Raw genomic sequence first — 16,430 nt, 5'->3', positions numbered from 1 at the left:
TTCTTTATCAATTTAAAATGTTCAATAAGGCAGCAGACCAAACTTCTTGCCCCCTCTGAACTACCATTACCATAGACTCTTTCCCTTCAGCATCCTGTTCTCATGTCTGGAGATCAAAGGCAACAGTGATAAGGCAGCAGTGATTCATTAGCTGGTTTTGAGTAAGGTTTTGGGAGAAAGTCCTTTAAGTTTCCGAAAGAGCAGTAACAAAGGTATGCCCATATTGTATAATATAGCAGGCCCGAGCAAATATTGCTTGGGCCCAGAAACACAGTAGCCATATCAGTCTTAAAACTTTTAACTGGCTGCAGATTTTTTTTTTCCAGCTGGCAGGTAGATCAACAGCAAGATGCTTCTAACAGTGGTCCCTGAATAGCCTATCAAATCTGATTAGTAAGAAGACACTTTTTTTTAAATTAAACCCTCTTTGAAAAGGAAGTGATGAAATGTGGATGGCAGCCTGTTCCAGCATTTACCCTGTGTGGCACTTAACAATTCTGCGTACTGACAATACCTTCTGGAGTAATGATTCCTTAATAAGTGTGCACTCACAGTACATCAGGAAAAGCTATTGGGCTTCAAACTGGAATGTTGTTTGAATCTAAAGACCGACTCTGTCTGGAAAAGGTGTATTTTCACAATGCCTTGCTATTAATGCGTTTAGCTAGTTCTCTAGTTAAAATAAGGTGTTGCATGTGGCAGAGGAATGATCAATGCTACTGTACCTTGCAGTTAATGCAAGTGCCAGGTCTCCACTAAGATTTTAATACAGGATTGCCAGCAAAATCGAGATACTCCTTGTTCATGTGGGATACAGTATTTCAACAGTGAGGGCACATCCAAGGCTTTATGCAGTCCCAGACTTGCGTACTACTGCAAAACCCTCTGAATGCTAGACTTGCACATCTTTGTTTCTGTAGGATGTGTACACACTGCTTTTAATGTCCCTAGAGAAAACTGGTAGTGTCCTGGTAATATAGTGCTGCTTTAGCTCAGATCAGTGTGCGAGACAGTAAACACAGTATGTCTTTGCTACATCCTGCTGGAGAGGGGATATAAATTATCATTCTGAAAATGATGTCTTTGATTTTGCATTGTCCTTTATGTTACTGAAGTCTGGAGTAAGTTGCTTTTGGTAAACGAGGCAGATAGTGTAAAGTGTGTATTGGCTATAGGTAACCATTGCTGCACTAAAAAAATTTCCCAGTCAATTTGGTTGCCAAGGTGAGGAAGTTGCTTACCTTCCCTTTGTCAAAATTTTAAAAATTCCTTAAAAAAGAGCAGTTTTCAGTCTGCAGTGGTAACTAGAAGAAAGAAGAATTCAGAGAAGTTTGGGGACGTGCCTAGAGGCCCTGCCCTAGTTTGTCTCCGTTGTAATAGTAGTGGAGGACAGGCGGCCATAGCACATGCTTGTAAGTGCTGTCCCAGTCTCCAGTGATGTAGGGAGGGCTTGTGGAATCATATAGTCTTCACATACATCACATGTGACCTGGCTTCTTCAATAATAACAAATCAAGTTGATACCTTAACTGCTACTCTCACACTGAAGAACTACAGCAACAGCTCGTTTAACCCTGTGATCCAGGTCTGAAAGGTACAGCAGTAGTGTGCAGTCCTATTTCCTTCTGTGCGCTATTGGGACCAGTAAAGCCCATTCACTTTGGTAGTTCACATGCAGCTGTGCTTGGTGGTCTGGTGGCTTTGCCCCTCAGCCTGCCTGAGTGCTCCTTGAGAGGCACACTCACCAGTGTTGTGTTTGACCTCATTTTTCTGCTGTCTCTGAAGCTGCAAGGTATCGTTCCCTTCTGAGGAGCCATCACCTACTAGTGCCAAAACCGGTTCCTTGACTTAGTGTTGTGTTCCTGGAAATAATACCAACACTGAGAGAGATGATCAGGTGTGCTGAGAACCTGATGAACGCTGAGCAAAATGGCACGAGGCTTTTATGTATAAGGAATGGTGGAGTTGCCTGGCATGACTCATTCCCAATGGCCTAGTGTCAGCTTGCGGTGTTTCAGGAAGTTTGGTTGCACCAGGGTAGTCTTCCCTGTATAGCTTTGGTTTTAGCAGTGTGGTGAATTCCCGCCAGCCATTAGGGTTGACTTACCTATTGATTCTAACATAACGTTGAAAGGGATGTATGCCCAACTAAAGGTGCTTGCCAAAAATACTTGAAATAGGCTCTTCCTGCCCCCAAACGTGTTAGCTGCTGACGGGAAGAATCAGAGCTAGAAAACTGTCTGTATAATCCTCACCTCTTCACACACTTCCTTTAAAATGAAATTTGCATTTGGATCTTCAATTGAAACATTAAGGATGAAGATTAAGACTTCATTTGGGGAATGATGGGTGTGAATGTTAGATCTGCTCCAAATTAAACTTGAGCCCTGTGTGCTGCTGGTGTGGGTGTACTGGATAATTTCATGCTTTGAAGAACACCTGCTGGGCCTTTCAGACCACCAGCTGCAGGACTTCTGAGACAAAAGGCAACTCTGGTTCTTGGTGATGTGTAATGTCAAAGTAGGGCTTACAAATTCAGTTATTTAAAGAATTATACTGTGGTGTCTTGAGAAGGAGAGCTTGCGATGCACAGCAAAAGAAGCAGTTACATTACTGAACATACCGCAAGCATCCTGGAGCAGGGTATTAGCTGCTCTGTCAGCTAAAACACTACAGCTAATTCTACAAAGCTGTTTTCTCAGGACAGGCCTGCTCTGTGTTTAAAAGCTACATAGACACTCATTCACATATTTAGCATCTTAGCCATGTAGTATTTACTTTGAATTCTCAGACTGAAGATGTTATTGGTAAAATTTCGTGGGCAATGGATGCTAACTCTTGTTAGCATAGTTTTCACTTGTGTGTACCAAGAAACTTCTGCTCTTTGGTTAAGTTCTTCTTAAATGGTACCAGTCCATGTATTGTCCAGTGTATCTAGACAAGTGCAGTGCTGGCTAACTGACTGTGCGTAACCAATATCATGGTGTATCTTTTAGATCAAGACAGATTAAACTGAAGAGGAGCAGTGCGGTATTTCCAGTAGGAAGGGCTTTTCTTAATTCCAGGGAAGGCAGAAGGTGCTGAATTGGGGCTCGGAAGGAATGGGCTCAGTAAGCTCAGAGATCTAGAACTCCCTCTGTGTTTTCCTAACCTCCCTGGGTGGTTCTTGGTTTTTGTCATTTAGATTGTCAGACCTTGAACCAAGTTATTTATCTTCTCAGTCATTTCTTGGAGCTATAAAATAAGTTTGCCTATCTAACTCAGGAACAGGATAAGTAGAGCAAATGTCTGAAGCATGTCCCATAATCTAGAGGTAAGACTGTAGAACTGCAGAGTTACGCTGTGCTGCACACGAAGTTGATAAAGTTGTTTTAAAATGTTTTTCAGGTTCTAAATGGCTTCTAAGAAATTGGGATCCGACTCTCATGGTAAGTGAAATTTGGTATCCTTTTTCTCTTGAAAAGGATGAACCTTAATATTATATTGCTTTTGACTAATGTCCCAGGGCTAGAGAGTACATAGACTAATCTGTTCCTTCCTAACAAACCACTCGAGGCTGAACTGCCTTGGCTTCCTTTTTTCATAGTTGCTTGCAGTGCTGATGCTGTGGCCGTCCTCTAGTTAAACTGAACTTCAGCCTGTGGCTGTTTTTCCCTCACTTATGGCAAAATAGTATCTTCCCCTTCCCCCTCCAAAATCAAAGCTGAACTGCAACTGTGATGCTGATCTGATGTTTATTGAGGCAGACATCAGATTTGCAGTTTTTTTATGGAAGTCAAGTGAGAAACTGGATTGAAAGCAAAGCTTTTATTATATCACTGAGTCATGCTTGCTTTTTGCTTAGCAGTGAATTTGTTCCCAAGTTTGGACTACATCTGTTTCAGTAGCTTACAGTTAGGTGGGTGAAGAAAAGAATTTCTTTAAGGTTTTGATTCTGCAAGCATTTGAGATGTGTAACTTTCTGCAGATGACTTGCCATAAGAATTACTTGCCTGTATATGCTTATCTTTTAGAAAATGGGGTATAAATTCGGGAGGGCTAATATTTCTGTGGAACACTGAAGTTATATATTGCACGTATGTAATGCAGCCTCTTCAAATCAGTTATCATTTAAGGCTGTATAGGTAGGTTCATGTGAAATTCCTAATGTGATTGTTAATGCTACAGGAATTTCAGCTTTTAGAAGCTCAGACTTGATCTTTCTGGATTATCTTTCAGATAAGAGGGTCCCAAGGCATTCCCTTTACCCTGGGCTTTGCTATTCTAGGCTTTTTTGTTCAATCTTGCAGGTGTAAAGTTGAGGTACCTCGAATAAGAAATACCTCATTTAGCTGCATGGCTGAGAATTAATAAAAATGGCCTATGAAAACTTATATTAGATGGCCTCCTTCGTTGTTCTGGACCAGTAGTCCTGCGGCAAGAACAACTCATTAGGTGGCTGCCAACTGTTAAGCAGTTGTTCTCTTGTATGTGCGAATGGTCTCTATGAAGGCTCTAAACTGCTTGCCTTAGAGTCTGTTTGCACTTATCTCTTCTGCTTCCTAAAGCAGCCTAGCAAGGACACTGCTCAGAGCTAGAATTCGGCCTGCCTTAAATGTTTCTTAAAGCAGTACAGTGTGGTGGAACATGCCCCTGGCATCAAAATAACAGGATCAAAAGAAATGATGCTGTAACCTCACTGGTTAACTTGAACTACCCTGTTGTGTGCCTGCTGTTCCTAATGATATCAGCAATGCTATCACCAGCAGTACTGTTTGTTAGGAGCAGTGAAGCGGCTTCCTTGGCTTGTTATGTCTCTAGAAATGAGCAGGACAATTTTTTCAGTCGTCTTCAGGGTCTGTAAGAATCAATCCCACTAACCACATTTCAGCTTGGTGTAAAGCATGTAGCCCAAGAGCTACCTTTAGCTCCATGTCCCTGACAGGCTGATGGAAATGGGTTGACATAGTTAACATATTTCTTATACTTACTGTTGAGCTACTTCTTGGAGTTTAGAGGGTTGCTGTTGAGGTGAAGATGGGAGCTATGGCTGAAGAGGAAGGAAAACCCTTCCTGTCTTGAAGGGTGATCTCAGCATACATCTATAACTTTCCGTAAGCAGATAGCCTCAAGTGCTGTCCTGTCACTTGAATAATAGGAAGTTCAAGCTTCAGTTCTAATAATGAGTGGCATCTATAAATGCAGCTTTCATCTAGTGTGCAAAGGGTCTATCAAGTGCAGTGCAATATTGCTGTTGTGTTGTCACTATTGCTATACAGTTTGAAAGCTTTTGATCCCAATTTCTGGAAGTTACTTAAGTGTGTCGGTTTTTTCTTTTTTTTTTTTTAAGTCTGACAACAAAAATTAACTACTTAATTTCAAACTGTTACCTGGTAATAATTGGTAACTGTCTTTATCTGAACTATTTTCATCACACTGTCAAACTGGAGAACATTTCTACTAGTTGACTAGTGATTACTGCATTACAGTAAAGGGGAGAGAAATTTTAATCTCTCCTAGTAGTTCCTTGGGCCAGGAATATCATACGCTGCATGGTATCATACATCAGTTTGACAGGTACGGTTTTGGTAGGGCTATTCTCAGAACTTCCGCAATGTGCTTTTAAGTCCATAAAAAGATGAAGTAGCTAATAGCCATATTAAATAACAGGGTTTTTTGAGCTGTAATTGCTTCATTTGAACATGTGACCATTAAAACACTAGTTTGCATGATACTTTATATGTAGGTTTTGTTTAAACAGCAAATTCTCTAAAGCAATAAAGCCAAACTTCTGCCCCTCCCCATCAGATTTGTGCAGGCGGAAACGTTATCCTTCTGCAAAAAGAAAAAACAGATTCATTGCTTTCTGGATCAGATTTTAATTTTGACTAGACTAGTACTTTTCTGGTTAGGCTGGAACAAAATGGATACTATGTGCATCAGCATTGCTCACTTCAGAAAAGCTTTTTACCATCTAATGTCCTGAGACACTTGGTCTGTCTCTTGAAACGTGCTTGCCGCTTTTGTAGCAGAGTTATCTTCGGGACAAGGTTATAGCAGTAGTTGCTATCAGAAAATCATTTTCCTGGGAAGAAATTGAAGTCTCTATTCCTTAGTTTATGTGCTGAGGTTAAACTGATAACCATCAATTCAGCCCATCTAGTCCAGAGGTTTTATGTTTTTTCTTTTTTACTGTACCAAAACAAACCCAGTGTTGGTATGTAAATACCACAATGTGAGCGTGTACCCTCTGCAGTTAGTGTCTGCTTCAAGCAAACAAAGCTGTGTAAGGGGAGGTGGTACCACTTTCCTCATCATATCAATAGGTCTAGCAAGACACGTTTTTGTGTGCTGAGCCCTTTAGGCTGTCTTCTGAGACTGGTGGGGAGAGGTGATCCTGTTTCACTCATGTCCTTTGATAGTCCTGGTTACCTCAGGACTAGTGTCTGTGGGACTAAGCAGGGTATAGGAACCGTGGACTCCTCCAAGCAGTCAGGAGAGCTGGTCATCTCTGGGCTGTGATGTGCCAGTGCAAAGGCTGACGCATTTGCTATTTCTGCATGAGCAAACACCTTGAAATTATCCAAGTACTCTTAAATTGCCAGCTCAAATACAGTTTGTTTGGATGTCATGTTGCAATAGCGGTGCTGGTTGCCGGTGAGCTCAACTGATGACAACGCATGAGTGTTTAACTCCAAACTAATAAGATGTTCCTGTTTTTGAAAGCTGTTCTTCCTCTTGGAGCTTGTGGTAGCATTATTGTAGATGAGTCAACAGTAAAAGAACACAAATAGTACTTAAACTGTTGTCTAAGTATGAAAATGGATCAGATAAAAATGACAATCACAGCTCGTTGAGCAAGAGGGTAGTCACTGAACAACATCTAAGACGTTGCCACTGATGTCTTGTTGGATCTGTAACACTCAAAGCAAAGTAGCAAACCAGTACTTGAGGAACACTTCAAACTGTTATGCGCGCAAGCAAAACCTTGCCTGAAATTGTGAAAGCTTTGACCAGTGACCCAAGAGACCTCTTTGAGTTAAACTCAGAACAGAGCACTATTCGTATGGTGGGCTTTCTAATGCTTTTTTATAGAGCCTCAGTGGAAAACAAACCTATAGCCTGACTTACTGGAGGTACTTGAATTCTTGGTGATTCTGCCTTACAAGTTTGCAGGATGCCTGAAGAAATAGTTTCTGTCTTAAAACACTTTAAATACCACATGGAAGTGATAGATACAAGGGACAGGTAGAAGACCATGAGATAAGTCTGTGGCCACTTATCGGAGTGGTCACAAACAAGATAGCTGGTTAAGTTAGATTGTCTTTTTTCAGAAATCTGAATTGCAAAGTTAAATAGTCCTAAGCTATTTCACTGTGTTTTGATTAAAGTGGTGCTTCCAGGCTTTGGGCCGCTTTGCCCTTGTGGCCACTTCTGACCAAACATTATTTCTCACTTGTGGGAAGAAGATGGATTTTATTTTCTTAGCTGCTCTACAGCTGGGTTGTTTTTAGGCCTATTTTGAATATGACAAAATGTGATTGATCTTGTTATAGAGACATAACAGAATACAGTGTTCAAGAGAGCTTTAATTTCAGTTGTGTAGGCATAGTCTTGTCACAAGGGAAGCTAATGTTGGGGGTACTAACTTGAAGATCTGTCCCGTTTTCGGATGGTTGTCAAAATGTAATTATGGACTAAAATATATTTAAAAATTTTTGAATACATTTGGACTTTGTTGCCTCAGTTCTGTTTCTGATCAAACAACTTCTGCTCTGTTTAGTCACCTGGTACAGCTAGGTTTGCACAGATAGAATAGCTCCCAGATACAGAAATGTGAGTCTCAACTGAATGCGTTAAACAAATTTCTGATGCAACTTCTGCTTTTGATCTTAGGGCCTTTCAGTTACCTTGATGATGTCCCATTTAAGATAGGAGACAAATTCAAAACCCCAGCTAAGGTTGGATTACCCATTGGTTTCTGCTTGCCTGATTCTCCTCAGCTTGTCAGAGAAGCCCAGGTAAGTTTTTTGCCTTTCTGCTCTCTTCTTCCCCCACCCTTTTGCCACCATGTGATGCTGTAAGTCGCAAGAAGTTTAGTTTTGCTTATATAGTCAAAGTTAGTCTCAGCTGTGCTGTAGTGCCAGTTGTTATGCCAGAGAAAAGTTACAGAATCTGCTAGAATGTATAGAAAGATAAAAACACAAACTTTGTGGTTTATCATAATTTTATCACTTTAAAATGTGCAATAGCATTTATTTTAGTGTATTTACTTCAAAAAGCAAAATATTTTTGTGCAATAGTTACAGGTCTAAATGTTACCCCTGACATTCCTAAATTTGAGTAGCATTTTTGAAGAGAAACTGTAAAAACTCAAATACCCATGCAATGGCATGCTTGCAAAATCCTGTTTGAGAGGAACAGATATTGTTTTTATGACAATATTTTATGGATTCTCCTTCTAAAGGGATGAAGAAATAAACTTCCAGTTCTTGAGTTCTGTGCAATTCTGAATGGGAGTTCTTGTCCAGCCATATAGCAAACCTGATACAGCATATTAGGTTGCTTCCAGGTCTTCCAGGAACGTGGATCTGTCGCCCTAAACTTTTGGTAGCATCAAATCAATTGCTTAAGCATAACTCTTGAAAATATAATATCCAAATGCTGGCTGCAGTTAGGAAAATTGACCTGTGTTTTTTGTTAGGATCTATGATCCTCTTTGGTCAGTCCTAACTGACAGTAGTTTTCACATCAGCTGTGACAGATGTCTGTAAGCTGTTCTGCTTTGTTCTGCCCTGCAGCTTGTCCACTGAAGAGCTGAGTCTCTGAAGTTCCCTAGATTGTGGCTTTTTTCATGATAACCATTAATTCATTGCTTGACTGATTATCCCGATAAGCATATTTCCATGTAGTTAAGCTGGTTACAGGAGTGTTAGAGGGGGAGCTCTTATGTCCTTTTGCTAGCTTCAATAATTGTATTCTCTCTCCCTTTCCTTGCTAAGCTAGCAAGGCTCAAATATAGTATGCCCAATCAGACTGCAGTGTCTTATATAATGTTGTGACTATGTAGACTATGCCTCCCACAGTATGATGTGACTTTTTTTACAGCTGTAGTAACAGAAACAAAAAACAGTGCAGGGAAGCAAAATTGACCAAAGCGCTCTCTATTTACATGTGCACACACCCCTATGATAGCTCCTTAGGTAGCAAGGAATGTGTAATGAGTAGTGTCCCACTGCCATGTTTCAAAATCATCTTGCTGATGAAGTATATATTCCATTTCTCCGTCTTGGAGCCAGGGATGGGAAAACGTTTAGTCTACAGCTGAGATAACAGATCTGCGGGGTCTCACTGGAGCCCACTACAGGCTGAGACTTGTCAGGACATGCAATGAGTCCCCAAAAAGCCTATCACATGCTTAGCAAACTTTGCTGGCCAGTTCCCCTCTAGAGCTGGGAATTTTGATTGCCTATCAGCCCCATGGCAAGAGCACTGCTGTTTTGATTAGGTGACATTATCCTGGCAAGGGAGTTGCACTTGAATTTCTTGTGAGTCACAGGTGGGTTACGCCCTGAACTTGTAGGCTATGTTCTGTGAACAAGCTGTGGTTATTTAAAGGACGCTAAGGTTGTTCATTCTTCATAAGATGTTAAAGTTTTAAATAGATATAGTTTATTCAGAATTTTGTCCTCTCAAACAGGCCACTGTCAACTCTTGACCAGCAAACTGATAGTGGGTAGCTTATATAAAATGTCTTTCTGTGCTAATCTGACCTTGAAGGAGCTGATGTTAAAATGAGAAAAGCTTATGGGATGCTGTCGTGCTAGTAATAGTGGCAAAATCGGCTACTGCAGGTAGTCATCATATTAGTGGTTGGTATTGGTGTAAGAATGCTGATAAATCTTCAACCAGTGGGTGTAAAACACGAATGTAGAGTCCCTGATGGATCTTTGAAGGGAATTGAGTAATTCCATGTTGGTTTTTGGATGCAAAAATTACTCTGCTGTATTCTTGAATGACTTGTGGAACCTGTGGACAGTGGATAGTTCAGTGGTGCCAAAGATCTGGGTAAGACTGTCCATCTAGTCATACGCTTGATTTCCACTCACTGCATCTGTTTTCTGTGGATGTTACAAAGCTGTTTTTGTGGCAATGAGCAGCTCTGAGCAGCTCTAAAGCAAAAGTAGACGTAGGAAGGAGGCAAAACATGGCATAGTGCTCTGAGCTATACCTAAGTTTGTCTCCTAGAGACAAAATGAAGCACTTTTGGTGTCTGCTAGTTCTGTCAGTCAGTAGGTTAAACGAGATGCTGGGAGGAAAAAAAAAAAGATGCCTGTCCAGACTAACAACCGGTAATTCGTATAGCTGTTATTCCTTGTTACATATGTTGCTGTTAGAAATAGTGGCTATGATCCTTACAATTTATCTTCTTTCTTTTTTTTTTCCCCTGTCAGTATGACTTCTCACTGGAAAAGAAAACAATTGAGTGGGCTGAAGATATCAAAAAAATTCAAGCTGCCCAGACAGAAGCTGAACAAAAGGCAAAAGAAGTGATAGCAAGTTCAAAGGCGGCTTCAGAGGACAGCAATAAAATGGGGTTCTCGGAGGGACCTCCTGAGGCCATGCCGCCTCCTATTAACCCCATCCTTGCTAGTCTGCAGCACAATAATATTCTTACTCCCACGCCAGCCGACAGCAGTGCAGTGAAGCAAAAGCTTCTTAGTCCACCTCGTCCAAAAGCAGATTTCAACCCAGCTGATTTTGAATGTGAAGAAGACCCATTTGATAAACTGGAATTAAAAACTATTGATGATAAGGAGGAATTAAAAAACATTCTTGAAATTCATGTTGGTACTACTGGGCCAATTGTTGCCCAGCTGTTAGATAGTAGTTTGCCCAAAGGAGGGCCCGAGTCTGTGTTACAAGATCAAGAAGTTCTGGCATCCATAGAAAGGGCCACGTTGGACTTCAAGCCCCTTCACAAACCCAATGGCTTTATCACTTTACCACAGTTGGGAAACTGTGAAAAGATGTCCTTGTCTTCCAAAGTGTCCCTGTCCCCTATCACTTCAGTGAGCAATATCAAATCCCTTTCCTTTCCTAAACTTGACTCCGATGAGAGTGATCAAAAATCATCAAAGCTCACGAGCACTTTCCACAGCACTACCTGTCTCCGCAATGGCACTTTTCTGAGCTCTTTGCAGACCTGTGCTCAGAGTAAAGCTAGTGAACTGAATGGACACCATATGGTTGGTCTTTCTGCTCTAAGTGAGGACAGTGGCATGGAGACATCAGCATTATCCTCTTCATCCAGGCTGCCTTCCCTGGCTGTGTCGACAGTTTGTACAGAAGAAGAATCATCATCTCAAAGCACAGTGACATCGGTAAACATGTGCCTGCTTAGGATTGGGTTGGCTGGGGGGGGGATGCATGGATGCGAATGTTGCTTCTAAAATGTCTTGTGGCTTTGTTTTTAGTTTCGTTAATGAGTGATGTGTAGGCAGGACAGATTAGGTGCTGTAGTGCCTCTTCATTTAAGTGGTAAACTAATCAGTCTTTGTGCTGAGAGTTGTGGTCCTCAGACTATTCCTTTGAAGGTTTTTTCATCCCCCCAAATTCACTATTTTTAAACCAATTCAGGTGTGTGTGTGGGGGGGGGGGTTAGTGTTTCCCCCCCACCCCAAGCTCTTGGCAAGCTGATGGTTGCACACCTTTGAGTTAAGAGTGGTAAGACTCCTTTGCACAGTCTTGCATTCTGTCTTGGTCAACTGAGATAACAGCTTCTAAACTACTTCCAGGTTTTGAGTTTAAGTGCAGGAAATGAATGATGCAACACAGCTCTTCTAGATGTGTTTCTGGGTTCGCTTAATTGCTGGAAAGGATGAGAATTGCAGCCTTTCCAAGGAATAGAAGCAATAATAGATAAAAAGCTGTCACAGTTGTGCTGTGCTGCTTTCAGCTAAGAAAATAGCACTAGCAGTTGATCTGCAGTGGAAGAATTGTTCTTTTTCTTGCCCTAGATCCTTTTAAAAAATAGCCTTTAAAAGCAAAAGAATAATACTGGTCTGAATCTGATACTAACCCTCCTTCTTGCAAGAGAGCGTGAAAGGATTGCTCTGTGAATGCCAAAAGCAGTCTTGAGGATCATCTCAGATTACTAAAATAATTGTTTTCCATATAGCTCTGGGACAGGCATGTAACACTTTCCTCAAACTTGTAGCAAGTTCTGAAGTTGCTTTGGAGGCATTTAACTTCATGGTGGCTGTTGTTTCTCTGTGGATGAGAGTCTAGATTTGAGGAAACTGGCAGACTTTTTTTTTTTTTTCCTCCAAAGAACCTAAGCTTTGGACACCAATACTCATGAAAACTGATGGAAACTGCAAATCCTCTAGATGGCTCTAAAATTTGAGAAAGTGGAAGGCTCCTTCTCTCCCATACAAGCAGTGCATCAGTGGTGCTATGGTCTTACTGGCATACTATAGGTTTTTGTATGACACCATGTGCTGTAAAGCAAGTGACAGTGCTTCACTCCCATGCTTCTTTAGCCTCATTTCAGACTTTAGTAAATGCATTATTAATTGAGAGATACAATTTTTTGGCAATTAGTCTATTCCTTTGCACAGCAGAATAGCTATTTATTGATCACTAAAATGAGTATTTAATATAGTAAACTTCTGGCAGAAGTAGCAACGCATTGAGCAACTGCTCACTATTACAAAACACAGGTTTGAGGAAAGGATTGTATCATCATATGTAGCTCAGAGGTAAAACCTCAAAGTATCCCATGTCTCTGGGGGTGAATGTAAAATACCATTTAAAACTAGATAGGTGGGCCTTAAGATGATCAAACTCACACGAGCTATTTAAATTTCTGCTAGATTAAAACCTGTTAAAGACCAAAAAGGAGATGTGTTTTCTAGGATGCTCTAAGGTAAGATGCAAACCAATAAACTAAAAAAAGAAAGAACTCAATAAATAGACTAAATATCAAGAAAACCACCTGATTGATGGGATTTACTAGAAGTAAATCTTTATTGAAACTGTTCTTGTTTGGAGTAGCACAGCCTAGGTGGGTATGCTGATGGAAGTCGTTCTGTTTCTTTCTGTTTAATTTCCAAGACTTCAGAATACACTTGTTTCATATTTCCACAGTATGGTCCCAGTGGCAGGAAAATGAGAGCTGAGTTGCTGTATTTACATTTATTCCAATTTCTCGAAACAAAAATGCTCAGTCTAAAAATGATGGAGAAGGATTTCAGAGGGATCCTTGTGGCTTCCTTGAGTGGAAAGGTCATGCATCCTTTTTGTGCAAGGTTACACAAGAATAAGCCTGGCCTTTTTTAGAAATCCTCCGGACAGTTATGTCCCTGTACATTCCAGGGCGATATATTTCTCTCACCAAGACCACAAACTAACTGTTCAGATTTGGAGTTACTTTCTAATCTTACGCTTTATCAGTGAATTGGATGTAGGGTTTTTTGGATACGAATAACAGACTTTAGGATTTTGATTTACCTAATGCTGCACAGATTGTGTTCTGATTTGTCCTCTCCCCTTTGAGTTTAGATTTTTTTTTTTTTTTCCCCCCTCTGCTGAGCTCTGGTTTCTGGATCCCTGCTGAGGTCAAAGTACCCGTCCTTCCGTCCTTCCGTCCTTCCGTCCTTCCGTCCTTCCGTCCTTCCGTCCTTCCGTCCTTCCGTCCTTCCGTCCTTCCGTCCTTCCGTCCTTCCGTCCTTCCGTCCTTCCGTCCTTCCGTCCTTCCGTCCTTCCGTCCTTCCGTCCTTCCGTCCTTCCGTCCTCACTGGTTTGCTTCTCACAAAATTGGCAGAGAAATGAGTAGTGGAAATGACAAACAGGTTGGAATTAAATAGAGCTGGTTAGCTGAATATTTTTGCGTGTGGTGTATTTTAATCTGTGGATCTCCAGTAACGGGCAGCTGGGACATGCCTGACATACCATTATCTATATGCTGCTGTATTAGCATGATGTGCCTGGTGAACCAGCCAGCTGATGGGGCTCCGGCTTGTGTATGAAGTCCCTAACAAAGTAAGAACAGTGCGCAAGCACAAGCCTAAAGCAGCACGCGTCCCCTCCTCAAAGGACACCGAAATGCAAGTTTGAGACTAAGGGAGCATGGCTGCTGAGCGACCAGTTCTGACTTGGTCTCCTGCAGTTCCTTCACTGACTTCTTTCCCTCTTCCCATGGAAATCGCCAATTGTGAGAACAGCTTGTAAAGCTCAAGTAGATCGGTGGGAAGGAGTTTGGTTGTCCCTTGCTCTTTTGACACTGAATTGCAGCTAGAAGAACCAAAAACTGCCTCTGACAGTGGTAGCAGAGAGAACAGAGCATCCTCTGTTCAGACAAACTGATAACCAGCTGATTTCAGGGCTCTAGACCCCTGCTTCAGTGTATCCCATATCCCAGTGCTTCTTGCTGTGGCAAAAGAGTCTGGAGAGGGTGTGCATGAACTGCCTTGAACTCCTCATCACCCACGAGGAGAGGTTCCTGGGTAACCAGGCCATCAGGCTACAAATGACTTCTCAGACTTTGTCTCCTAGAAGAGACATTCTTAGCCCGTGGATGGAAATGGGTGGAAATGCAGAACAAAAACTCCTCCCTTTTCCCAGATGAAGGGAATTTGCCAAACTTTTAATAGAAGAACAACTCTGATAAAATCTATAAACATTTTTTTGTGGTCTCTTTTTTTCATTTGGGCCAAAAGAAAAGCCCTTCTGCTTGAAAGCTTGTCTGCTGCTTTCAATCCGTATTGGCTTAAACTATATAAAGAGAGGCAATAAACTTTGAGGTGTTTGAGCCAAAATGATTTCTTGTAGACTTTCCTACTTCTACTTAAAACGCAGGAAGACTTTTAAATGGTTGAATTGAAACACGCAGATCTGGTTATGGCAAAGTGCTTTGATTCAGCATTTGGTTTAGCTTTCAATGTTGCAAGTCCACTGAAAAATTCTGCCTATCTTTATTGGGGAAATTAAACCAGCTGACAAGCTTGTGTTTGGGGGAATTAAGATTTTTCTGGGAGATATGTTTTATTAGATGTGCTAGTACAGTTAGAAGCAGGCAGACATGGGCACAAAAGCCCTACAGGGGCTAGTAGCAAATAGTAGTAATGAACTAAATGGTGACTGTAAATACTGAAGTTAAGAATTGCTCTGGCATAGGTTAGGCTATCAACCTTCAGGGAGCTTTTAATGCTCGAGTGTATTATTTGGAGTGTGATCCTCTTAACTGCACTATAAATGCAACCTGTTATTAACTTGGGCAAAGTAGCGTAAAGCAGTTGCTTGGTTCTGCCCTCTCAGACTGACTCTGCAAAAATGGGACAGATGCGCAGCCCTGACACAGGTGGGGTTCCTTGCCGGGCTGTTTTGGAGTTTGAAGGCAACAGGCAGGACATTGGAGGCTGAACTAGATCCACCATGGAAATGGGCCACTTGAGGGCTGTTGGTGGCTGGAACTCCCCAGGGTGGGCCTGTTCCATGTTGCTTATTCTCCTTCCTGTCCTCCCTGGGTGGAGGGCAGGAATGAGAGAGTTTAAGGCTAACTGAAGTGACAGGGAACTAATAAAATGTAACCTGAAAATCCTAGCCAGTAAGTCATTTAAGAGCCTGTGTTTGATATGAGTAAAATGAGGAACACCACTGATGAGGTAGCTCCTCTAAGGCTCCCCCCAAGTTTTTGCCCAAGCCAAATGTCTATTAGTGCAGGCTGAATGCAGCCCATGGCTGTTACAGTCCTTAGTACTGGGCTGAGGTTGATACAGACCCAAGAGGCTTTTTGAAATAGCTGTGGGAGAAGCTGGATTTAGAAATGAGCTTAGAGCTGAAAGAAGAATAGGTCGCTTTCAACCCACTTTACTGAGGGAAATTATAAAGCTTTACTGTCAGAAATGGGTGTTGTTACCTTGCCTCATTGGGGTGTACTGGGTGTGGGACGAAGTGTTGAGAGGATGTTGGTTAAAAATCACATGCTGTTCTTAGCCAGCATGTCACGTTGCTTGTGTATGGCATATGAAATGCATAACTTTGAGAGTAGAAAAGGCACAATGTGGGTATAAGTTTCTCCTACCCCTTCTCATAATCAAAGTCAAAAGAAGCTTCTAAGTAATGAATTCAAAATTGATTACTGTCATTTAGGTAGTATACCACTAAGTCAAGAGCTGTGTGTTACAGAGCTGTACGAATCTGTAGCTTTCACAGTGACAGAATAAATACACAGTTACTGTGGGGAGGAAAGACATTCTCCTTGGAGTATAATCCATTTGTAGAGTACTAAGAAAAGAAAGAATCCTTATGGCAGGTATTCTGTAACTACGCACAGCTGCACAGCTTCCACATCTCAAAGATGTGGAAGGTTGACCACAGCACGAGTCTCCCTAGTATGGCAGGCTTCTAGTCCCAGCTCTTCCTCCATAATACCCTTTTCCCCCAGC

General features: G+C 41.6%; 1 protein-coding gene across 5 annotated transcripts in view; it reads left to right on the top strand.

Annotated features, from left to right (window-relative positions):
• The window catches only part of UBAP1 (ubiquitin associated protein 1), a 36,328-nt gene that overhangs the window by 15,498 nt on the left and 4,400 nt on the right, over nucleotides 1-16,430 (top strand). For all 5 annotated transcript variants that reach the window (XM_067316341.1, XM_067316340.1, XM_013953791.2 and 2 more), the window contains 3 exons: nucleotides 3,388-3,428; nucleotides 7,876-8,000; nucleotides 10,434-11,363. In XM_067316341.1, the coding sequence (XP_067172442.1) occupies nucleotides 3,395-3,428; nucleotides 7,876-8,000; nucleotides 10,434-11,363 (1,089 nt within the window). In that variant the 5' untranslated portion in view covers nucleotides 3,388-3,394. The remainder of the gene's footprint in view (nucleotides 1-3,387; nucleotides 3,429-7,875; nucleotides 8,001-10,433; nucleotides 11,364-16,430) is intronic.

Source organism: Apteryx mantelli, chromosome Z (assembly GCF_036417845.1).
Source record: "Apteryx mantelli isolate bAptMan1 chromosome Z, bAptMan1.hap1, whole genome shotgun sequence".
Classification (NCBI taxonomy): domain Eukaryota; kingdom Metazoa; phylum Chordata; class Aves; order Apterygiformes; family Apterygidae; genus Apteryx; species Apteryx mantelli.
Note: the sequence above shows the minus strand (reverse complement) of the source record. Positions and strands in the feature narration are given on the sequence as shown.